Consider the following 25866-nt stretch of genomic DNA (forward strand, 5'->3'; position numbering starts at 1 on the left):
ATGGGCCATATAAGATCAGACATTCCCCATCCTTGCCCTACTACTATGCTTTTGGGTTACCACTTCTTTGCCACTGGTTGTTGTGTATTTAAGGGAAACAAATTAATTTCAGTAACAAATGAAAGCAAGTATGATTAAAGATGTTTATCTATGCTTTTGGAGAGAAAAAATCATGCAGTGAATGATTCCTTGCCACCTTTCCCTATATCAGAGTTGAATCAATAAATAGTCATTGAATACTTGACTATTTATGGAGATAAAAATATAGAATGTGTCACAGCTAGGTGGTGCAGTGGTTGGAGCACCAGCCCTGAAATCCGGAGGACCTGAGTTCATATCTGATCTCAGACACTTAATACTTCCTAGCTGTGTGACCCTGGGCAAGTCACTTAACTCTGCATATATATATACAGAGAGTGAGAGAGAGAATGTAGTCTCTATCTTGAAGGAATAATTATAAACAATAAAATAGTTTAAGTCAACAATCATAAAGACATTGGCCATTTGCTTGACAGAGATAATAAATTCTATCAGTTCAAAAAAGGAAATGATTGTGATGAGCTGGGATGGTCAGGCAAGACTTTGTAAAGTAGCTAGGATGCAAGTTGGGTCTTGAAGGTCCTAGGATTTGGATAGAGGGAAAAGGTAGGGCAGAGAACATTCCAAAGAAGAAGAATAAAAGATATGTGGCAAAGAAAAGTTTGGTGAAAAAGATTGAGTAGAGTGTGGAAGTTGAAAAGCCCAAAATGTGTTCAGTATGACAGTTTATAGAGCAATTTGGTGAGAATGGAAATTTTGTATAAAGAAATATAGAGAGATCAGACTGGATAGGCTGGAACTCAAGTTATTGTTAATAATTAAAAATACCATAAGAAACATAAATCCCTTCAATTCTGGGACAGAAAGATAATGGAGCTCTTTACATAGGCAAGGAAATGAGAGCCATGTGTAAGGAAGAGTTAGAAGACCAATTAGGATTAACATTTTATTACATTTACATGTACAAAAAGAGTACAAAGAAGAATAATGTATAGTAAGAATTAAAAGCTAGCATGGAAGCACCATCATGAAACGCTTTAAATGACATCATTAGGTTTTATAGTTGCTTCTACAGGTAAAAGGGGGTTCCTCATAATTTAATCCTATATTATATTTCCAGACTAGTCCATTGCCTAGCTCTGAGTGAGGAGAAGGAGATGCATATGTAAGATGTTGTAGCAATAGAAACAAGTTTTGACAACAGAGTAAATATATGAGGTAAATCAAAAGGACGATTCAAAGACAACCTTGAGGCTGCAAGCTTGGGTAATTCAAAAAACACTAATGAAGAACAAAAATAAGGAATTTCAGAAAGAGGTGGTTTGAGGAGAAACTAGTTTAGTTGAACAGCGTGCTTCAGGGATGTCCAGTTTGAAATGTTCAGAGAACAGGTCATACTCTTCATATTTTGTTATTTTAGAATTAGAAGCAGTATGATATACTGACAATGAGCACTATTCTTGGAATCAGGAGGATTCAAAAGACCCTTATTTATAGTAAAACTTTTTCTAAATTTCCCTGATTTTATTGTGAATTTCTCAAGAACAGAAACTGTCATACTTTTCTCCCCAATGCTTAGTACAGCCTTTTATACATAGTAGACACTTAATAATTGCTATTTTCATTCATTCATTTATCATCTTCTGTGATTCATATGTTATGATTTTATATAGTCATTAAAGATTGTCCCAATGTACTAGAAGCCTTTTTCTTTTACTATATTAAAGATAGCCATATAGCCCATGGCCTATCCATTTGTTATATCTCATTTTGTTACATGACCAGAATATCACCTTCTTTACTGGCTACATATGTCATCAATGATGATTTTTATACCACTTCTCCCATGAGTCATTTTTGTCAATATTCTGTAACCTACCATATATCTTTCTCACTTTGTATTTACTAAGAAAATTGAGATCATTTACTATAAGCTCCCTCTTCTCCATTTTTCTTCATCCCCAAACCCCTTGACACTTCATTCTCCTTTCCTTGAGACCTAAATAATGAGGCAGCCCTTTTCTTCACAAAGACCAGAATTGTGCACTCTTGATCCCATTTCCTACCATTTTCTCTAGAAATTGCCCCCTCAAACATCTCTCCCCTCTTTCTTTCTGTGTGTATGTGTGTCTGTGTCTGTCTCCCTCTTTCTTTTTTTTTTAACCTCTCTGTTTTTTACTACTCTGTTGAAACCTTCTCTTTCTAAATATTCTTTCCTCTCTAGGTTTTTGTGATAGTACTTTTATTACCTACTTGACCATTTCTTCTTAGAAATGCTAAATGCTAAATGATCCTCCATATCATACTCCCTAACTGTGGGCATTTTTCAAGGCTGTATTTAAATTTTCTCTTTTCCTTATCTCTCTTTGTACTCTCTATTAGTAATTTTATCCGTCCCTAATGGTTTTTAATTATTATTTCTATGCAGATGAATCACAGATGGTTAGGTCTAGCCTCAGTCTCTCATGACTCCTGGTCAAAAATCACCATCGACCATTTCAAGCATGTATCAAAATTCTACAGGTCCAAAATGGAATTCTTCTTTCTCCTCCTAAGCATACCCCTCCACCAGACTTCCCTATTTCTGTTGATATCATTACTATTCTTCCAGTTTCCCAGATTTGAAGCCTTAGCATTATTCTAGGTCCTCACTATCCCTTGTCCCACATATCTGACCAGTTACTAATCTCCTAATTTCTATCTACCTCTCTACTATCTTTTCTCTCATCCAACTCCTTTCTCTCACATACCCACCTTCTTAGATCTGACTCTTAGCACATATCACATGGACTATTGTATGGCCTCTGCTTTAGTCTCCCTCTACATCTCAACCCATTCTAATTCATCTTCTGCACAGCAACAAAAGTGATTTTCCATAAGCATTGATCTGATTACATCATCTCACACTCAGTAAACTCCAAGATCTTCCTATTGTCTCTGATATAAAACTTAAACTCCTGTTTGTATTTTTAAAGCCCTTTACCATCTAGCCCTAACTTATATTTCCAGACTTATTTTGCATTATTCTCCTTTCTACATTTTATTGTCTGACCTAAATGGCCTTCCCTCTGTCTCTCACATATGGTACTATTCTCAAAATCTGAAATTCCTTCAAGTCTCATTCAGCTTTAGGACCATTTTCTCCGTGAAGTCTTTTCCTCATCTTCCATTCCTCCCTTCTTAAGTTCCTTGAACTTAAGTGTCATATATTTCTTTTCTATTTATTGTTTATATTTATATAAGTACATGTCTCCCTCTATAGGATATAAACTCCTTAAGAGGAAAAATTTATATAACTTTGGATACCTAGCACCTAGTACAGTGTCTGGTATTTAAAAGGTCTTCATTGATTGATTGATTGTTTTTCTATTGCTAAATCTCTCTTAAAAGCTAGCTTCTAAGAGAGAGAAAGAGAGAGAGAGAGAGAGAGAGAGAGAGAGAGAGAGAGAGAGAGAGAGAGAGAGAGAGAGAGAGAGAGAGAGAAAGCACTAGCTTCTGCTAGAAGAAATTATGGTAATAGTTGTGTTATTAGAACAATTTCTCAGATATTGGGAAATCTGAACAATTCTACATTATAGATATATTTTCATTATTAACTGCTTTTATCATGTTTTTTAAGATCTTCTTGCTTAGACTGATTTCTGTATCAAGGGAGTTTTGTTGCCATGGTCTTAAAATCACTAACAACCAAGGTTTGCAAAACCTCACTCAACAACTCTATTCCCTTTTGGAGACACACTGGTTTTTGCTCTATGACATATAGGAGATAAACTTAACTCAGAGAAAAGAACCTGAGATTCATCCAGTGATTTCACCATCTTCTCCTTTTATTTCAGATCGAACTGACTGGGATGCCAAGAGAGGATATTCCGCAACTTTGGAGGACTCCTTGGGCCAATGGATGAACCAGTGGGGATGCAGAAATGGGGGAAGGGGCCCAATGTGACAGTGACTGTCATTTGGGTTGATCCTGTCAATGTCATTGCAGCCACCTATGATATTTTGATTGAGTCCAGTGCTGAGTTCACACATTACAAACCACCTTTGAACTTGCCCCTCCGGCCTGGAGTTTGGACTGTCAAAATTCTGCATCACTGGGTGCCAGTTGCTGAAACCAAGTTCCTTGTTACTCCTCTGACCTTCTCTAATAAGCAGCCTATTAAGCCAGGTAAGCATCTTTCACTTAGATTTTTCCTAGGAAGATAAACTTTTACCCATAGCATAAATTGGGTTTTCTATAGTAGTGGTAGTGGAAGTAGTAGTAGGGTAACTACTTGATGAAATGGATAGAGCACTGGATTTTGAATCAGGAAGATTCATCTTTCCTCATAATAATACTATGAATAGGTAATACAAGTAATGTCCCCATGAGGAAATTGAACCCCAGAGACTTCAAATGATTTGCCCAATTTCATATAGCTAGTTAAGTATTGGAGCTGGGATTCAAACTCATGTCTTCCAACTCCAGTCCAAATATTCTTCCCTTAATACTTTGCTGCCACTGGATTCTTCAGATGTCTGAGATGTATTTCAGGTGTATGAGGACCACACTGGGACAGTATATCTTCAGTGTTTCCAGTATTTTCCTCAGTGAGGTAAAATCCAGCTTGTTTGCTATGAATAGCTTCTTCGTTTTCTCCCTCCATGCTAAAGCGACTCCATCTGTCTAATATTTAATATATACCAGACAGATGAAACTCTCCCATCGAGCCTCCTGAAGTTCTTGATCATATTTATGATGGGATGGAAAATAAACTGAGCCAGGCGTTTTGCTATCAGTGAATCTTGCCGTTCGTGCAATACCAACATCACCAGGCAACTGCTGAGAGCTAATGCACTCTAATTTTCCCCCAGAGGGGTCTGACTTAACATATTTCTCAGCAGGGCACCTAACATGCCCATTTTTTTCCACATTGTTTTTGTTTTTTTTTTTTTAACTTTTTAAGTTGCACGTCTCCATTTAAACAACAATAAACAGAGAAGCCAAAAAATGCATTTCAGCCATTGTTAGCTCATCAATAATGATGTGCTGGTTGTCAATTTTGAAAAATGCACAATGTGGGGGAGGAAGATAGAATTTTGGCCCTGGGGATTTATAACTTCGAGAAGGGGATGCATTAATTTGCCTGTATGTAAATTAAGTTAGCTTTCTTTGTTCTTAATTCTTTATGAAGACTGAGGTGAAAGCATAGACTGTCTTCCTGATGCAGATACATACTGTTTGTTAAGTCTATAACCTACTAATTGCTGTTCAGAACATGCATAGAATTCTGACTTCTCAAGGGTGACCTGGGGACAGAGGTTGGGTCTCAAGAAGCCCCTTTTCCCCTCCAAATCTCCAGGGTAGTGATAAAACATGCGCTCTTTTACTCTGAGCTACTTGAGAACAGAGACTCCCTTCTGGAATTCTTTGTGTTGTCAGCACTGAGCACAGTACCTAAAACATAGTAAGTGTATAATGAACGTTCATTGACTAACTGATTGATTACTTGCCTTTAATCCTTAGCTTCACACACACACACACACACACACACACACACACACACACACACACACCCTAGCAGCTAGGTGATATAGTTAATGGAGTACCTTACTTGAGGATGCCTCATCTTCCCGAGTGGAAATCTGGTCTCAAATACTTACTTAACTGCCTGATCCTGAGGACAGCACTTAACTTTGTTTACCTTTGTTTCCTCATCTGTTACATGAGTTGAAGAAGAAAATGGCAGACCATTCCAGTCCAAGAAAACTCCAAATAGCATCGCAAAATATTGGATATAACTGAAAACAACCCTAAAACAAATGTATGCATGACACATTGAGATTATGAGAACAGTCTTAGCAGCCCCTCTCCCTAGCTGTTCAAGCAGCAGATAGTACAAAAAAAGAGTAGCTAAAAAGTCACCCAGTTAGGATCATTTTAAAGGTTAAGTTGTGCCCCGTTTCTAACTTGCATTTTTCCATTTTGGGAAATGGTTCCATCTCATGCAAAGTGAAGATCAGGGTCATTCAACCATTGCTGAACAGACAATGCTTTGCTAGTAATTGCTAACATTTTGCTAACGATGTTCCAGTTACAAAGAACACGAAGGTGGGAGAAATACAATTTGTAAAACGATTCATCAAGAGTAATTAGCTATTGATGTGTCCCTAGTAATCTCAAGAAATCTGATGAGGTAGAATTGAGGAAAATTTAATTACCGAGGAAAGCATCAAGAGTTGGTGTTGTAATAGCGTTTCCCATATTAGCCTCACTTCTCGTAAGGGTTTTTAACTCAGCAATAATATTTGGCTTCTCTGTTTCAAAATTTTCATTAGCTGCTCCTTTTACTTTGAATTTCCTGGCTTTTGTTGCTTCATCACCATTTTATTATTTGTACTTTTTACCCCTCCTTCAACACCACCCCACTTAGGCAGAATGAAGGCATTATAAAGCTATGACAAAAAAATTAGGACAGGTTCTGTTCCACTGGCAAATGATGTCTACCACTGTCTAGAGATGACATGATTTCTATTTACCAGAAATCTGGGGGTAGAGTTAAAAATACATGATTGAGTCATTAACAAGAAGAGGTTTTTATTTTGTTCCCTTAAAATATCTAGATACAATTATACATCTTTAGGTTTTTTAGCATAACACATATCATATTTTTTTAAAGTGATCATTAATCTATATTCCATATAGGTTTATCTATCCATCCATTCATTCATTAAAGAAATACTAAGTATACCTGGTATCTGCAGAACAAAATTACTTCCTTATTTTTTAATTTCTATGAGGAGAACTAAAATCTGGAGAAATCCAAATCCAAGACCCTAGGTCATATCCAGGAATAATACTTGGGAGGCTAATTTCTCAATCTTTGCTGCAGAGGGCTGCTACCATTTTTGTTTCGTGTAAAATAAGGAAGTTTATATGAAGTCTTTTTTTGAAGATGACTACACTTTGCAATTTCATTCCTTTCAGTACAGCTATTCATCAATGTCAGTCCTGGTATTGGCCACAATGGATGCTAATCATATCTCTGTTATTTTCACATATATATACATCCTAGTTAATGTCACTTGTACCTTAGGCATTTCTAGAAGAAATATGCCATTTAAATCGAAGAAAGAATGAAGAATAGTGCAATTATGCTTGCTGAGAAAGTGCTTGATTGTAAACTTCCCCATGAGATGCATTCTTTTCTAGAAGGCCCATGAATTGGATTTCCTGGCTAGGCAACTAGGTGGGTTAGTGATTAGAGTACCACATGTAGAATTGGGAAGAGCGGAGGTCAAATTGGGACTCAGGCACTTATTGTCTACATGACTCTAGGCAGATCATTTTACTTTTTCAAATTCCTGTCGTTCTCCCTGAAATGGCGCAAAGCTGTGTTTGAAAAGAAAATGGACACCAAACACAAAGGCTTCAGAAAGTTTGTCCACCAAAGGTGGATGAACTAAAAAAAAGATTACAAATATTTCCAGGTTAGAATTTGCACAAAGGTGCATTAAATTCTGCCCCCAAAAGGGACAACCAATATAAGAACATATGTGGAATTCAAATATTACTTTATTTTTTCTTTTAAAGGAACAGCCACATAAAAGACAGCTAACTAAGTTGTATAGTAGAGAGAGTACAGAGCCTAGAGTCAAGAAGACCTGAGTTCAAATCTGGTAGTGTGACCCTGGACAACTCGCTTAATTGCTACCTGCCTCAGTTTCCCTATCTGGAAAATGAGAAGAATAATTGCTTCTACCTCTCAATCTACCATAGATGGATGGTCAGAAAGAAAAGTTACAAATATCAGAATTATTGTGAGCTAACTTTACACTGAGCATCTTCTGATAAGGAAATGGTCTTAGACCAGGTCAGCTATGAGTCACCTCAATGAAGGTTACCAGTTGGTAATTAGCCAGAATTTTCAACCAACTAACTTATTGTTCTCTTATTAGAGAGTAAAAGGAGGAGATAATTTTTCAAAAAGCAAATTTTTAGGGAACATATATTCTGGAGCTAGTCTGCTTTGTACCCAGTCTCTTATACATCTACAATCCTGAATGTTGGTTTTTATAGTAATGCCCTACTACAAGATATTCAGTTTTAAAATGATCAGTTGTGTTTAGCAGATTATCCTCACTGAAACAGGAAAGTGAGTTAATCAGTTTAAGAAATATAGAAAGAATGAGATCTGAAATAAGCAAAACAATGATTCTGAATTAAGAGGAATCCCCTATTCCCTGAGCATAGTAGGAATCAAAATTTCTCTGCCCATGCAAAGGCTTGGCATGTAAGTGTTGATAGCAAGCAAATCCATGATATGGTGCTTGCATTGAGGGAAAAAAAAATTAAATTTTTAATTCTCTGGTAAGTAGAGATCAGGAAGGTACTCATCTGAAAGTGGAAGACAAGGCCACCTCTCAACTTTGGAGAAAAGTGTCAGGGACTTGTCAGCCAGAAAACAGAAGGAAGGGAAGCAGCATCTCTATTTCCCTAACTACAAGGACTTCTAGATTTGCTAAATTAGAGACAGAGCTTGAAAACAGCATAGAGTCCAAATTCAATTACCATGAGCTGGTTAATTCATAATGAAAAAACATTATCAATGGCATATTGGTGGAAATTAAGGGAATATAGAAACAGAGTGCAGGGAATCACTCCAAGCTCATGTCTTACTACAAACCTTCTCCACCTTATTTGCTAAGCAGTATCCCTGTGGCTTAGCACAATGACTTTCAAGTAGTAAATTCTTAATAAATGTTTGTGAGATTGGATTGGATGGGTCATAAATAAAGGCATGGAATGCTCACTGTGGTTTCCCTTTCATTAAAAAAAAAATTTACTGAGCTCCAACTAACTACTTGGAACTGGCTTAGATGCTGGGGATTAAAAAAAAAAAAGATTTCTTTTAAAAAGATACAGGTCCTTTTAGGGGAACTATCTGCCAAAGAATTATAATGTAAAGTAGAATATATGACCTCATAAAGATATCAAAATGACAGGAATGAGAAGAATAAAAGTATATTTCATTGTGGTAACTAGAGAGCCCCCATTTGAGCTAATGAGCCCTAAATTGTCTCAGGAAAAGATTTTTTAAAATAAAATCTTATTGGTAGATTTTGATTTTATATCAATGAAATGTTCCCCCCATATTCCTCCGTCTTCCTTCTTTAAAAAATTCCTTTGTATCCTTTCTGTAACATACACACACACACACACACACACACACACACACACACACACACACACTTATCTATATAAGTAATCCTAGGGGGACTCTTGAAAAACTCAAGTCAAGAGGCCCCCCACAGAATCACTTCATTGCCCCTGCCCCACTCTAGACTCATAGGTGATTCAACTGATGTGCTGTATTTTGAGTTCAAAAACATAGGTTTGAATCCTAGCTCTGTCACTTAATATCCACATTACCTTAGCAAGTCATTTGACCTCTTCAGGCATCAGTTGTCCCTTTTGTAAATCAAAGGGTTGGATTGAAGTTCCTGTAAGGCCCCTCTCAGCTCTAAGTATCTAGATCAGATGATCCATTGAGGAAAACCCCCATCCAGTTCAGTGAGAATATTCCTCATCTCTCCCCTCCCCTCTGACCACTTCATTACCTATGAAATAGCAGAGCTGCTGGGAGACCAATTTGTGATAGAGCCCTTTCTAGACATATTTCGGACTTTTAAAGCTTAAAAATTGGGATGAATGTATTTGAGAAAGCAGGGAGGTAAGTAAGAAGGAGGAGGAGGAGGAGGAAGATGACGATTATGATGAAGAGGCTTATAACATCATAGTCACAGCAGTTCCAAGGCTTTCTTGTTCCCAGTCCTACTGCTTCCTTCTCCTCCTGGAGGTTGCTGGTATCAGCACAAAGTTCTAGCTATGAAGAATAAAAAAGAGGATCTGGTTATGTTCAGTTTCTACAATAAGCATTTAATAAGCGCCAACTGTGAACATTGTACAGTGATAGTAACCGAAGCCAATGGAAAGTTTAGATGGGTGATCTCTGCCCTCCTGTAGCTTATTGGTAATGGATATAATACACATACTATAATTTAAAATGATACAATACCTATTACAGTTCCTGGCACATAGAAGGTGCTTAATACCTACTTATTGATCAATTAATCCTCTTCTTTCAGGGATCAACCAGGACACCAACTCCTCTATGAATCCTTCTCTGAGCCCCCACCAGAAGTGATTCTTTTCAAAATTTTCCATGTTCACTCTGTCTCATCTCTCGCTTGGTCTTAGCATATTCTGCCTTTTATTATAGATTATAGTTCTTTGGCAAATAACTCCCCTGGAAGGACCATATCTTTTTTTTTTTTTTTTTGTTAATTCCCAGCACCTAAACTAATTCTAGGTACATAATTAGAGCTTAATAAATTATTTTTAATGGAAAATAGGGGTTTGTTTTAGTTCCCATTTAGCCCTTTGCAAAAGGTTTTACCTGTTTTGTCCCCAAATTTCTTTGTACTATTATTGGAAGTGGGGTAGCTAGGTAGAAGAGTGGATGGAATGCCAGACTCAAAGTCAGAAAGGCTCATCTATATAAGTGCAAATCTGGCCTCAGAGACTTATTGGCTGTGTGACTTCAGTCAAGTCACTTTACCCCGATTGCCTCAGTTTCCTCATCTGTAACATGAAGAAGAGAAGTAAATGCAAACTGTGTCATTATCTTTGCCAAGAAAATGCCAAATGGGCTCACTCAGAGTTAGACATGAATGAAAGCTAATCAACAACAAAATTGTTGGAAAAAAGAACAGAATGGTAGAATAATGATATGTACCCTATCTTCTTTGCCAGTTTGTTGTAGGATCAAATGAGATCATGACTATGATGGTTAAAAGAACTATATAAAGGCAAGGCATTATGGTTACATTTGTAAAGCCAGCCTGGAGGAAAGCTTTGAAAGAACAGTTGTAATGCAGAAAAAGACACAGCTCAGTGGCAGTTCTAGAATTTCATGGCTGTGAATTTCCATTTCTGACCCCAGCTAATATTTTTCAACAGCCAAATGACAAGAATGACATTCTCTTCTCTCTAGGAGAGAGGCCATTATTCTCTCCCTACTGGGATGGAGCATGTATAAAATGGAAGCAAGATGTAAAGTGCTATAGAATTACTGAATAGTCATGATTGCATAGATAGCCACAGCTGCAGATGTTGCTGTAAAAGGAGCCAGACCCTACTCAAAGAGCCTTTGGTATCCCCCGTCTCTCTTTCCTTCCCCAGAAAGAGAGTCCCTGGCTTATTCAACTTCCCCCTCCTCATACTTACTCTTCTTATTGCTCACTGGTCCCATCTGTTGAATGGTTAAGTTGTTTCTAACATTTCTTGCTATTGGGATAATAAAGCTTTCAGAGCTTTCCCTCTCCCAAGGAAAAATGCTACCCATCTCTAACAACTAGAAATAAATTTAGGATTCCTTTGGTCTTTGGTAAAAGATCTAAATCCATGAGAATGAATAAACCAACTTATGTTCCTTCCTATGTCCATGTGCTATGGGTAATATAAATGAGTAAGTCATGGTCTCAGCCCTCAAGATACTTGCATTGTAAATAGGCAAGAAAAAAATGCCAGAAAGAGGTCACAAGCATTAAGTCACATGGTACTATCACCATAGGAAGGCATGCAGAAGACAGACATTACTATAGGCTGGAATATTCTGGAGGAAAAAATTGAGAGTTTTAGATTACATCGGGCCTTAAAGAAAAAGAAGAATTTGGACAATTGAAGAAGAGGGAGTGAATTCCATATGTTCATGCACTGTGGCAAGAATTTAAACAATGAGCACAAGGACAGAAACAGAAATTATAGTGAAGAATATATAAGAGAATGGTGAGCAAGTAGTCTGAACAAAAGGGAAATAATGAGAAATAAGATTAGACAACTAGAACAAAGCCAAATTATGGATCAGATACAGTATCTTAAACATGGTTTGCTAAGCATCAGAACCCTATGTAGCTCTCATTTATGTTTTTAAAAATGAAACTAAATACATAAGTATATATTTAGTTTTATATATATAAATATATATGTTAATGTATGAGTGTGTGTATGTATGTGTAAGCTTGCAAACTTCCTTCTTTAATAGTAAGAACATTTTTAAAATTAATGAAGATCTACAATGAAGAAACATTAGCAGCTTTTCCCTACAAATAAGGATAAAGCAAAGGTACTCCCTGTACCTTCTAAATTACTTGACATTTCTAGAAATATTATATATCAAGCAGAAATAACAAGTATTTATATAGTGCTTTAAGGTTTACATAGCACATTACAATTGCTCTCTCAGTCCTGTAAAGTTGGTGATATTATTATTCCCATTTTTCCATTGTTCAGTCATTTTCAATTGTGTCTAATTCTCCGTGATTCCATCTGGCTTTTCTTAGCAAAGATACTGGAGTGGTTTGCCATTTGCTTTTCCAGCTCATTTTCCAGATATAGAAAGTGAGATAGACAAGATTAAGTGACTTGCCCAGGATCACACAGCTAGTAAGTGCCTGAAGCAGAACCAAAACTCACATCTTTCTGAATCTACTTTCTGTTGTTCCATCTAGCTGCCTCTCAGTTTCTTGCGAATGGAATGATGTCATGAAAACAGTGTTTTAGGACAGCTAGGCTAACTGTGGAACATAGAAGGGACTGAAGAAAGGAAAGAATAAAATCAGCTAGAAGACTATGAAAATATATTGTAATTAATTATATGTATATGTGTATATGTGTGTATGTGTATATATATATAAAATGTCCTGTGTCTCCTACTAAATCATAAGTAAGATGAGTTGAGGGCAGCACCTATCTATGTCTTATTTATTTTTGTATTCTAAACATTATGTGGAAACCAATGTCTTAAACATAAGCACTCAAATAAATGTTTGTTAAGTGAATAAATTAGATCCTAGACTGGAAAAAAGTAAGATGGAGAAGGAATACATCTGTGAGATGGTTCAAGAGAAGAAATGACAAAACTTCGTGATAAATTGAATCTAGAAGATTAAAAAAGGGAAGAATACAAAATGTTTAATCTAAAAAGATAGAAATATATAACGTCAAAGGTAGAATATGGTTGTTGGGAAAGAATTTATTGGGGAAGGAAAGTTTAATTTTAAACATAATGGAAAAGTCTTTTGGATAGCAGTAAGTTTATGAGAGTGTACAAAAACATAAAACGTCCATACTAACAAAACAAAAAAGAGAGAAATTTAAAAACAACACAGTCTCAGCAAAAGAAACTGAGTGAACCATAAATGAATTGCCAAAGATTGGGAAGGAAAGGAACACTTGACCAGTTAGATTTCAAAGTAAAAGCTATCAAATATCTAAAACGCAATTAATATTTATGCTACAGAAATTATTCTTCAAAATAGAAATTAAAGCCACTATATAAAACTCCTTCTGGGAAGACAAATAATGGTCCTGAGAGATGTCCGAAGCAGAGACAAAGAGAAAACTATAAGACAATCTCCCTAGTGAATATTTATGCAATTTTTAAAAATTCTCACAAGAATATTACCACAATGTATGCAGAAAATAATTCACTATGACCAAGTATGGATGTAACAATAATTCAACACTAGGAAAACAATTAGCATAATTAATAATGTAAATAACAAAGCTAACAAAAAAACCTAATGATTTTCCCCCAGGTTCACAAAAAGCCTTTAATTAAAAAAAAAAACTCATTTACATTTTAAAATAAATAAATATAAGCATGGAAGGGCCCTTCTTTAATAAAATTATTTATATATATATATATATATATATATATATATATATATATATATATATATATATATAAAAAACCAAGAACTCTTTGCAATGAAGAAATACTTTCAGCTTTCTCAATATAGTGGAGATAAAGCAAAGACATCCTCAACCCCCCAATTATTTGACATAATTCTAGACATATTATATCTCTAGCAGAAACACAATAGAATAAAATTCAAGGTATAAACATCCGCAAAAAGAAGACAAAATTATCTCTATTTACAGCTGACATGATGTACTTAGAAAAAAGAGAGAATCAGCAAAGAAACTAATTGAGATGATTGATAGTTTCAGCAAGATAGCAGAATACAAAATAAATCTTCATAAATCATCAGTACTTCTGCACCATACTAACAAATGGAGGGAAAGAAATAGAAAAACTTCCATTTAAAATAATCATAAATTACGTTAAATACCTGGAAACTTACCTATCAAGACAAATGTAAGATTCATATAAATAAAACTACAAAATACTTTTTACAGAAATAAATCAAAATTCACTATTCCTAGTTGGGCCATGTTAATATAGGAATGACTGAAAGTGCAACCTAAATAAATTTTAAAACTTAATTTTTTTACTAATCAGATTACTGAGGAGAGCTGCCTTTTAAAGTTATACAAAATAATAACAAAATTCTTTTGGAAAAACAATAATTTCAAGGAGAACATAGTGAAAAAAAAATTCTAACAGGAAAGGGGAATAATAGCATTGTTAGATCTGTTATATTGTACCACAGTTATCAGAACTATATGGTAGAGTAATTCTGTGAATAAACATTTATTGTGTCTATTTCTTCAAGAAACTTACAATGTAAAAGGGGAAAGAAACAGAAAAGTTGGAAAGGGATCCTCATAGGGGAGATGCAGGGAAAATCCCAAAGTTATAAGTCAAGTGAGGAGGAGGAGAGACCCTAGGCTGAAATTGCTCCTTAAGGGAGCTTTATTGGTCTTCATGATCTCACCCTCCCATCCAAATCAAAAGGTACAGGGCTGACAGGATTATATAAGATGTGAAAGTTTTTACAATGCATCTAGATGAACAGATTAAAAGCACAGAAGTCGCATGAAATGGAACAAATAAGCAAGAAACTGAAGTGATTTGAAATAGTGGTCAACTAATAAATTACTGGTAAAGACTTGGTTTTTGACAAGAACTATTGGGGAAAACTGGGAAATAGTTTGGCAGAAATCAGGTTCAGACAAACATATTATGTAATGACAATAAATAATAATAATAACTAGCATTTATTAAGCACTTACTATATACCAGGCATTGTGCTAAATATTTGTATTATCTCAGTTTATCTTCACAACAACATCAGGACATAAATGTTGTTATTATTCTCATGTTTTTAGTTGAAGAAATTGAGGCAGTAAATTAAATTTGAGTTCAGGCCTTTCTGACTACAAGCCCATTGCTTTATCCACTCACTACACTAGCAGCTTCTAAAGACCTGGGAACAAAGTGGATAACTATCTTGAGAAATGGAAAAAATAAGCGCAACAACAACAACAACAACAATCCCTACAGTATCTGAATTGAAAATTACTCATATGAGGAAGTAGAAGAAATAAGCATTTTTAAGTATCTACTGTATATCAAGCACTGTGCTAATCACTTTACAAGTATTATTTCATTTGACCTAAGGAATTGCGAGAAAGGTGAATCAATGCAAAACAGTTGTGCTGCACACTATGACTCCAAATATGTAAATGTAAATTTTAAAAATCACTAAAAAGAAGTCAAACTATGCATTAGAAAAAAGCAAGGTAAAGTTTAGAGAACTACCCCCCCTACTCCCCCACCCCCACTGCTCCTAGAGGTAGGGACCACAAAGACAGAATATTGACAGAAGTCACTCTATTAAATATTTTTGCTTAAATTATTTGTCACGAGGGAGGGATAGATATTGAGGAGTCTAAAAATGGCTGTAATATCAAGATAAAATATTAAAAATAAAATAAAAGATAATGAGAAGAAATTGAAGCTAATAAAGAAGCTAGGATTTGCTAATACAGTAGATAGACCATTAGACCTAGACTCAAGAAGACCTGAGTGCCTTTGATACTCTATGTGACCCTGAAAGAATCTGATAACCTCTGCCTCAGTTTTCACATCTGTAAAATGGTGGTGTTGAAGGATCAAATAAGATAATATTTATAAAGAACTCCTTTTTTTGTCAATTAGTCATACACAACTCTTTGTAACCCCCTTTGGGGTTTTCTTAGAAAAGATACTGGAGTAATTGGCTATTTCTTTTTCCAGCTCATTTTTCAGATGAGGAAACTGAGAAAGAGTAAAGTGACACAACTATTAAGTAAGGCTGGATTTGAACTCGGATCCTCCTGACTCTAGGGCTGGCACTCTGTCCATCGCACCATCTAGTTGCCCACAAAATACATTACAAAACTTAAAGCTTTATATAAATGCTATCTTGCATATACTCTCACCCCCCTTTTCCTTCTGTTCCCCGCCCCGCCCCACCAAAGGTAGAAAATATGTAGGGAAGGATGAGAAAAAATAAGATCTAGACCACAGCAAAAATAATCAGCTTTAGAGAGGAAGAAAGTTCCCTGTTTTTCTTATCCTGAAAGCAAGCATTAGAATTTAAGTGTAAGAAGGCAACTAGATGGTGCAGTGGAGAGCACCAATCCTGAAGTCAGGAGGACCTGAGTTCAAATGTGACCTCAGACACTTAACACTTCCTAGCTAGTCACTTAACCCCAATTGCCTCAGGGGAAAAAAAAAAGAAGATTTTATGGATTAATTGGGAGTTAACCTGGGAATAAGTGTGGCATAGTATAAATAGCATTCTGGATTTGAAGTCAGACAACTGAAGTTCAAGTGATCTCTCTGCCATTCATCTAGTGTTACCCTGGGCACTAACTTTCACGTTTCCTCATCTGTTAAATGGGGGGGGGGGGGGGGAGTTGAAATGTTTGACCTCTGAGGTGACTGCCAGCTCTGAAACTAAGATGCTGCTGTCCTTGCTGGAGAAGACAATGATTGTAGTGGAATAACCACAGAACTCATGAGTGCCTGCTCCTAGTTCCATGCCCAGGCTTTTATATGACATGATGCATTGTCCATCCCTGTAATACCTGCCTCTGGAGTAGTGGGTGCAGATGGATCTTCTGAGGTCAAGAGTTCTGAACTGCTGAAGTAGGGATAAAGTCCATATAACTGGGATATAACAAGCTCCTGGGAGAGGCAGACAACCAAAAAGCCTGAAAAGCCTAGGTTTGGAAACGAAGCGGATCATACTTTCTCAGCCATTTGGTAATGAAATTAGACCCATGAGAGGCTGCTGAGCTTCTAGCCACACTGAGATTGGGAGACCCAGTTGGTTTCAAAAATAACAACTAATTTACACCACGTTTTCCCCCCTTTGTCTTTTCAGATGAGTCCTTGAAGTTTCACAATGGACCTCCTCGTAATGCCTACATGGAACAGAGTTTTCAGGGCCTGAACCCAGTTCTGAATATCCCCATCAATTTAGCCCATGTGGAGCAAGCACGCAGGAATGCAGCCATCACTGGCCCAAAGCTGGAGAACTGGGTGGACTCGTTAGTTGGAGGAGTCTGGTCTGCAGTGGATATTTGTGCCATTGGCCCTACCGCCTGCCCCGTCATGCAAACATGCAGCCAAACTTCCTGGAGTTCCTTGAGCCCAGACCCCAAGTCTGAGCTGGGAGCCATCAAACCCGATGGTCGGCTGAGGTAGCATCTGGTTGTGCTATAGAATTTAAAAGAGAATTTCACCTTGAGTATATGGGATTCTGAAACCTCTTTCACCTCCAGCCCTCTCCCAACCAGTAGTTCCCAGGCTGGAGAGAAACTTTTATATTCACAATTTGTTTGAAATCTAGGGTTAAAGAACCAAAGTGGGAGCCTGGCATTGTTCTCCCTGTAAATAAGCTCAGGAGATTGATAGATTGCCCCACCCTGGTCCTAAGGCAGTCATATGTTTTCATTTTCTTCTTTAAAGCTCTTCCCTTTGGCCAGACATCTAGATAAACCATGGATTTAGTCTTGTGTCTGATCCCAAAGGACTATGGGAATTCTGTAGCTGATAAGTTCACTCCTCTGTGAACCAAAAAGCCCTATGAGTATTCATCAAATCCATCAGGAATCCCCCAGAATGCTAAGTGGAAAGAAAAGCCCAAAAGTGATTTCCCAGATATTGAGGGTTCTCTATCACCCATTTAATAGATGGCCTATTTTTCTTTATAGCTCAAATGGGCAGGAAATGATACTTGCTATATTTACTTTACAATGATGGCCACACTTCCTTACATACACACTTACAGCATGTAGTTGATGTATTTCAGGGATGAAAATGCTACTGGTCTATGGCCACTTCTCATCGTTGGCTGGTGCTATAGGCAGATGAATGTGAGAAGTTGGGACAATGACAGTTACCTCATGTAGTCTCCCAGATATTTAAAGGGACACTTGCCTGAGTCCCTGAAGAATGGGAATTTGACATATGCAACTGGTATGAGGTGGATGAGACACTGGACAGAGCTAAGTTCCTTGAATGAAAGGCAGAACAATGCCAGACACCTGCAGGGGTTCTCCCATTTCCAAGGCCAATCCTTGCCAGGTGCATGATCGGTGCTGGTTATGAGTGACCAAATTGCATGACCTAAACTTTTTGACCCCGAATATTTTGGGAAGTCCTTTTCCAATCAAGTTTTTAAAGATATCTCTTTTCTTATATGCAATGCCAACTGGGTACCTTACATAGACCGTAAGGATAAGATCAGGGTTTAGATCTTCAGTTATTTGGGGGCAATTTGTTTTGGTTTTTAGTTTTCAATTATTTGAGTTGCTACAAAGATCAAGGTTTTCCTTCAATTCAACAAATTGAATGCCTATGATAAGTAAAGCAAGGACACACCCCATCAAACGGCCCCCCATTCAAACTGGAGAAAAATAAGCTATTGGGGTTATACCTCCATCATCCTCTACTATCCCATAGGGGTGAAATTCTCTTTTAAAAACTGCACACTTGATTACAAAAATGACCTAGACATGGAGCACCCAGCCCTTGTTCTGTTTCTCTCCATAGTGTTGGTTTGAAGCTACTGAAGTTTGCTTTGGACTTGAAATAGTGAGGTCAGCTGTGCTGATATTATGTCAGAGCATTAAATGTTATATGGAGCCAGGGATGCAAACAAGGACACATAGAAGGAACACTTTAGATATTTATTATTTATATGTTTTAGTCAATGACTAATTAGTAGGTGCTGTTTTTTGCAGCTTGACAATTATGTTATCATACTAACTAAAGCTGCCTTTATTCACAAAAGGCTCCCCACCCTTTCTCAGCCCCACCCCACTCTCAATTTGTGACTGTTGCTGACCCAGGGGTGTTAGAACACTTGTTATGTTTCCACCCAGATTGTCAGTAGGAGATGGAGTCATTCTCTTCCCATATCAATGGCAGGCTGATGCCCCCCCCCAAATTGTTCTCTTAGTCAACCCCTAGTGACAGCAGTAGGGCCTCCCCGTCCAAGTCCAAAAGGCTCTGGACAGGAGCCCTCTATACTTTGTGTAGGAGTCTTGTAGCTTCTCCGCAAAGCCAGGGGGGTGCCTAGAGACTGCAGCTCACATATATTCTGGATCTTTCTTTCCCTTTAACCCTTAAGTTATGGATCATTCCTGTCTCCTGTCCTATTTGCTGATGAATATCCTTCAGCAAATCTCACTTCTGGAGCCCAGATTTGAAGTGAGATAACTGAGGGGAATGGTGTAAGAAGGTTAGTCCATCCTATGTGTGAAGCCACCTGGACAAAATTTAATGGAAATACTCCTGCTCCTTGGTCACTGAAAACAAAGAGGCTTTCAGAAATCTTAGTCTCAGTTCCACAGAAGTCCCATGTTGCTTGTATAGCAATATGTAAATAATTGTGCAGGAGGTTTAAAAACTTAGAGACCAAGATACTTCTCTATACACTGTTCTCTGTGGAAGTATGATAGCAAGAGCTTCACTGAACATTCTGGTTTTTAAAGCAGCAAAAATACAAAATCTTTCTGTAACCTCTCTCTCTCAATCAGCCAGCTCAGTATCTGTATTTGTAGCAGTATTATTGGGGTGACTTCAGGCCCGAGCCCAGATGTATCAGTGTGGTTGATATCAGCCTACAGTCACCCAGAAGTTGTACCTACTACGCTCAATGACATTTCTGACTTAAAATCCTGGAATAAGTGGAGAAACCCCAGAGTTATTTCTGGGAGAGTCCAAGCTGTGAATTTCTTCTTCTATGCTTAACTCCCCATCCATCCTGCTGTAGGAAAGTAGGTTGGGATGTGGAACACCCTCATTGGGGTTTTCACATTTTGGGACCAGAGAATATACCTTTGTAGATGTTACATTTGGTGAAAAGGAGAATTCTAAATGAGAGCCCAATTGCACCAAGACTTCATGATAACATTTTTCCAAACAAAAACGTTCAGCCTGTTTCTCAGCCCTACCCAGAGACTAATTTGATTATTATTTGGAGAACACATTGGAAAAGCCAACTGTGATCATGTGCTCTTGTTTTCTGTGGAAAAGTCACATTTCTTTGGGCACAAGGTTTTGTTTGCTTTGGGGTTGTTTGCCCTGAAATCTGCTCTGAACTTTCGGTGCAGAGCAGGGAGTCTGGGGAATGAGAGCAAATCCTCTGTGGATTATTGTTTATAACTGGCTGAAGTGATGATTTATCAGATGAAAGGATAGAGTATAGAGGTAGGGGTGAGGAGCAATGAATCTAAGCTTGCCTCCATACCCACATATTGGTAGATGGCCCCTTGGATAAATTTTTAGTACTATTTAGGCACAGAAGGAAATCCCCAAGCAAGTTGTGCCTTCCATCCCTTGATACATATTTTTGGACCTTTAATCCAGAATTCATCCCAGAGCTCTACAAGCATGTGGACAGAGCAGCCCCAGTCACTTCAAGGAGAAGGAAAATAAGTTCAAGGACTCAGTATGGTTTTTCAAAATGTAATGGGTCCTCTTCCAGGAAAGCATAGCCCTAATTAGCCAGAGACAGTTTTAATTTTTTTTTTTTTAATTTCAGACAGTTGATTCAGGCTTTAGTGTGAACTATGGAATGTTAGGGCCAACGTGCAAGATGCAAAACACAAGGAAAGGAAGTGTATAAAAGCAGCTCCTGAGAGGAAGAGGCTCCACCCAAGACCTACATTTGCACATACTTGTGAATTGTGAGCTTGTGCCCTTGGATACTGGTTTTATGATGCAAACGAGGCTTGAGGTTGTATGAAGGTCTTTGTGAATCGGCCTGGGAGTGCCTGGCCCAGAGCACCTACCCGTGGAACAGAAAAATAGTCTTTGGGATGCCCACCCTCCCTCCCAGACTCTGTTCCCATGAAGGTCAAAACAAGTTGAAATCAAATTAGATCTTGATACTCTCTGCTTTAAGAACATTAAAAAACATTTCATTCCCTTTGAAGATATTACCATATATCACCTTTAGGTTTTTGTTTTTAGTCTAAATCTGAGATTTTATTTGATATAGGAAAGTGAAAGTGGATAAACTCTCTTTATCAAAGCAGATCAGCAACTCTTCTGTAACTTGTAGTCTTAAGGTATTAAAGTATACCAAAAGGTATTACTTACCCAGGATCATTTTTCCAGTATATGTCAAAGCAGAGCCTGAATGTAGGTCCTCATGACTCCAAGGCCAGCTTTCTGTCCATTATGGGACACTGCCATTCCCCAAATTCTAAGAGTTTTTTTCCTCTAGCTTTATGATGCTGGAAAGAGAGGGATATGGTCCTGTAACGCCACTTAAAGGTAATCACCATTTATTCCTGGTTATCATCTATAACTATGGTGAGATGGCAGCATTCCATTGGAGCTGTCCACCAAAGAGTCATCAGTGTTGAGCACTCATATTCTTTGGGATAGTGGTAAACCAGTCTTGTATCCACATTCATAGAAATTTGCTGCTAAACAAAGAAACTCCCATATTACAGCATTAAAAAAAAAGTTAACTCCTCCCTCCCCCATTCATAGGCAATTCTAAATGACAACATGTAAAGAAAAAGTGATAGTGAAAAGTAGCATAAATATCTTTTAACAACAAAGAAAGGAAATATTAGGAAAGAAGCAAATAATTCTTTTATCCTTCCTAAGACTTAGGAAACTAGTTGCACACTTGTACACACATACATATATGTGTGTATGTATTTCCAATGTATACATATATATGAATGTGTATATATACTACTCATCTTAAATACACCATTTCTGCTAAATAGAGAAAGGAGGCAGATAAAGATAATTAGCATTGGATTTATTCCAACTGCCAGTGCTATTACTTGTTGTACTTCATGGCTCTGGTAGGAAAAGATTCAAGATATACTCCTCTCCCCAAATTATTACCCTGAATGATTTGCTCCATCCCATAAATTTGGAGATAAAGAGTTTGCCCACGATGAGTGCTGACTGAGAGGTAATAGCATAGTAGATAAAAAAGGGCCTTCCTTGGAGCCAATAAGACCCAGTGGGTTCAAATCTTGTCCCTGAAACTACCTATCTTTGCCACTAAGAGCTCAATATTTCTATCCCTGTAAGACTGTAAGTTGATGGTCTGTACTAGTAAAGAGAGTTTCCATGGCATGGTTTTTAATATGCATGCAATTACATAGATTTCATTAGGCCCTTGTCCTCCCCTCTCCACCCTCCTATACACACATATACCAACCACACACTAAAGTCTCTGCTTATCTTTTTTGGAAAATGGAGCCAATCCCTATTATGAAGGACAGCTGTTGCATAGCAAAGATTCTCCATTTCCAATCCCCATCTCTCATCCATTTTTATTGTCCTATTATGAGACAGAGAGTTCACAGGATTTGAACATCATCAGCCATCAGGTTATTTGCTGCTATGTATCCTACCTAGAAGCCTTCAGCCCACTTGGCTGAGGATTTCATGTCTTAAACAACTTTAAAATGAAAGGAAAACATCAAAAATTTCCAGGACAAGAGAGATATGGTATTAGACAAACTTGTAAAATTCTCCCAACCCCAACAGCAGAGACCCTTATAATAGGTTTTATCTAGCGTACACATTACAATCTGTGGTGTTCACCCAGTGGCAATGTTAATTCAGGTCGTTTTTTCACTTCTCCTTGGCTTGCTACTGTCCAATAACAGCCACGACAGTAGAAACTGGGGCTGTCCTCTTGTTCACATACAGCTGGCTAATCTAGCTCAATCATCTGTTTTTTGGGAGTTTTTTGGGGTTTTTTTGCTTCTGCCTCAGTTACCTGATTTTGCCCATGAGTTCTACCACAGGTGCTACCTCACAGTGTCTGCTAAGAAGTTTACCTGGGGGAGGGGGGAGAAAAAAAAGTATCTGAAATCTCCTTGAGCTGAATGTACAATCTATGCAAATTCTCTCTGTTTCTCACTGTCAAACACTTAGAAGTATTACATATAACCTTGCCAAACTAACAGCAAGATCCTGTACAGGTTTCTCTGATGACAGAGTACCAATTTTCAGCGCCGTTAAATGCGCCCCCGTTTGTATATTGTTAACGAGTTGTCTTTGGTTCTGTTGTCGCTAAACCCCTTGAGGGAGACTGGGCCTCTGTCTGCCACGAATCCCTTCCTCTTGGCTGGGAATATTTGGATTGCTAATGTCTCCCCCATTCCAAGGAGGTCTGAAGACCCTTCTCCCCTTCCAAAAGGAAGGCCCATGGCCTCACTGACTCTAGTCCCCTCCCCACTCCTTCAGAGCATGTCATCTTTCATCTCACAACACAACAAAGCCTTAGGTTCCTCCTTTTTGAAATGTGGCCTTAAAATCATGTTGGAAACGTGGATGTTGTCTCACTCCGGATCTCCGCCAACATCACAGAAAGCACCTTGAGATTGCTGCTATCCCTCCTACTGAGGGACCCGTCAATTTACAGTTTCACAGATACAATGGAAATTGCTTACAAATTCAGTCTTTTAAGAAAAATGACCTTATATTGTTCCTGCGGGCAAAATAAAGGTTTGGATGCTCTTATAAACCATAGCCAACTCTGGAAGTACTCTCTTACAGCATGTTGTAGCTGTAATGGGTTGACTTAATTACCTACAAAGTGCTAACATTGAGCTTTTCCTTTTTACCCTTTAAAGACACGGTAACTTTATGATCTTCACTCAAGGGTAAATCAGCAGCACCTCTGTTGTTTATCCTTTTGCCCTTGTTGAGTATCATTGGCTTGAGAAAGATTGCACTAAATATTCCCAGCTGATCTTAGAGGTGCCACCCTCTCAATCCCCCTAGCCTCCAACTGCTTTTGTTTTAATTCCTCACCATCTGATCCAGCCCAAAGACAACAGAAAATAAGGTTTTCATAGTAAATTCATTGGCTTTGAATGGATTAGTCTTTCTAGTTCTTCCTGTCTTTTTTTTGTTGTTGTTGTTATTGTTGGTTCGTTGGGGTGTTTGTTAATGGCCTCATCGTAAGTTATTACTGTTCCCTCATTTTTCAGAGACAGGTGGTGATATAGTTTTAAAAAATAACTATTTTGTTATAGATCATAATATGCATAAAACTGTACAGAAATATTTTGTAATCTATTGATTTTAAAAAAGAGAGAACATGTAAATACAGTAAAGTTAAATAAAAAAAAAAAAAGAATTCCAATGGCACACACTGAAAGATGTAGATATTTTGTTATTTATTTAAAGGATTATTTTATGAGCTATTGAACTATCTGAAATTGACCAGTAATCCAAGTTTCAAAAAGTCCAAATGCTTTTTTCATGTTGTAGAATGTGATTTCCAGCAATCATTGCACTACCCATTTTTGCACCCTTCTGTCTTTAATTTAGCAGAACAACAACAAAAAAAAAATTGTGCCTTAGCTGTATTTTCTGTCTAGGGGAGTTTGTTTTTTGTCTGACAACGCGAGATTTTTTGCAGAAAACAGTGGATGTATTAAATACTGTATCATACCAAAAACACCATGGGTGTATATAAATGCTTTCTGTCATACTGTGTTTTCAGATGCAGAATTTTAAAATTAAAAAAAAAAAAGAAAAGAAAGAAAGCTGTCTTCACGGAATGGTGTCAGTGTGACTTCTTTTCAATGCTATTCCAAAATTTTGAGCTATGATTTGGAGGTCTGAGATTTTAGATCTCTTCCACTCAGATCTTTGGTTTGGGTTCATGAATAATAAATCAATCAGTAAGCATTTACTAAGAACTTAATATGTGCCAGTCACTGTGCGAAGATACAGAACCAAAAGCCTGGTCTTGATGAGCTTATGTTTCATTAAGGGACATATACACACACACACACTTTTTATTGGATCAAGTATCAGGAGGAGTTTGTGGCCAAATATCATATTCTCTTTCTTCCTCAAACATCCTATACTCTCAATTAAGTATGCAATTAAGGCCTTGGTTTTCACTAACAAAATATGACTTTGGATTTTATATAAAATCCTAAAGTTTAAATGTACTTCCCTCTGGGAATTTTGTCCTCCCTTAGCAATCTCACTGCTACTTTTCAAGTAAGCAGAATTGGTATAAATTCAAATGGCCATTCAGATTTTAATACACTTACATATTTGAAGAAAACAATTAAAATAAGGTTTACCAAAATAAAAAAGATCATGAAGGGAGTCAAAAGAGCACAATTGTCTTCCCTTTTATCCATTTCTCCATTAGGCAAAGCAGGATAGTAACTGAGCTGGGTAATAGCTAAAAGACTCTCTGTCCCTGAGAAAGGTATGGAGGAAAATTTTTCTAAGAGCCCTGATCCCACTCAGGTGGTCTTGGGTTAACTTTGATTTTTTGTCCCTGGCTTCTCACTGACTATCTCTTTACTTGGGGAGCAGCCATGACTGATAGCACTTAACCCACAGAATAGAGTTCTTCTCATTGGCTCCAGTTGGGACCTGCTTTGGTAACTTCCCCCGTCATTCTCTATCCATCCATCAGGTCACAATCCTTGGTTCTCTGTAACTTCCTTGGCTTCTCTCCATGCCCTTCTTTCAAAGTCAGAGTCAAAAACAGCTCTGCATCATTTGCCCTAGCTAGAAG

The 25866-nt window shown here is 37.5% G+C and overlaps 1 protein-coding gene across 1 annotated transcript in view; it reads left to right on the top strand.

Annotated features, from left to right (window-relative positions):
• The window catches only part of XYLT1 (xylosyltransferase 1), a 406252-nt gene extending 381799 nt beyond the window's left edge, over positions 1-24453 (top strand). The window contains exons 12-13 of the mRNA XM_074280891.1: positions 3896-4207; positions 17203-24453. Of these exons, the coding sequence (XP_074136992.1) occupies positions 3896-4207; positions 17203-17525 (635 nt within the window). The 3' untranslated portion in view covers positions 17526-24453. The remainder of the gene's footprint in view (positions 1-3895; positions 4208-17202) is intronic.
• The last annotated feature ends 1413 nt before the right edge of the window (positions 24454-25866 follow it).

This window comes from Sminthopsis crassicaudata, chromosome 1 (assembly GCF_048593235.1).
Source record: "Sminthopsis crassicaudata isolate SCR6 chromosome 1, ASM4859323v1, whole genome shotgun sequence".
NCBI classification, from domain to species: Eukaryota; Metazoa; Chordata; class Mammalia; order Dasyuromorphia; family Dasyuridae; genus Sminthopsis; species Sminthopsis crassicaudata.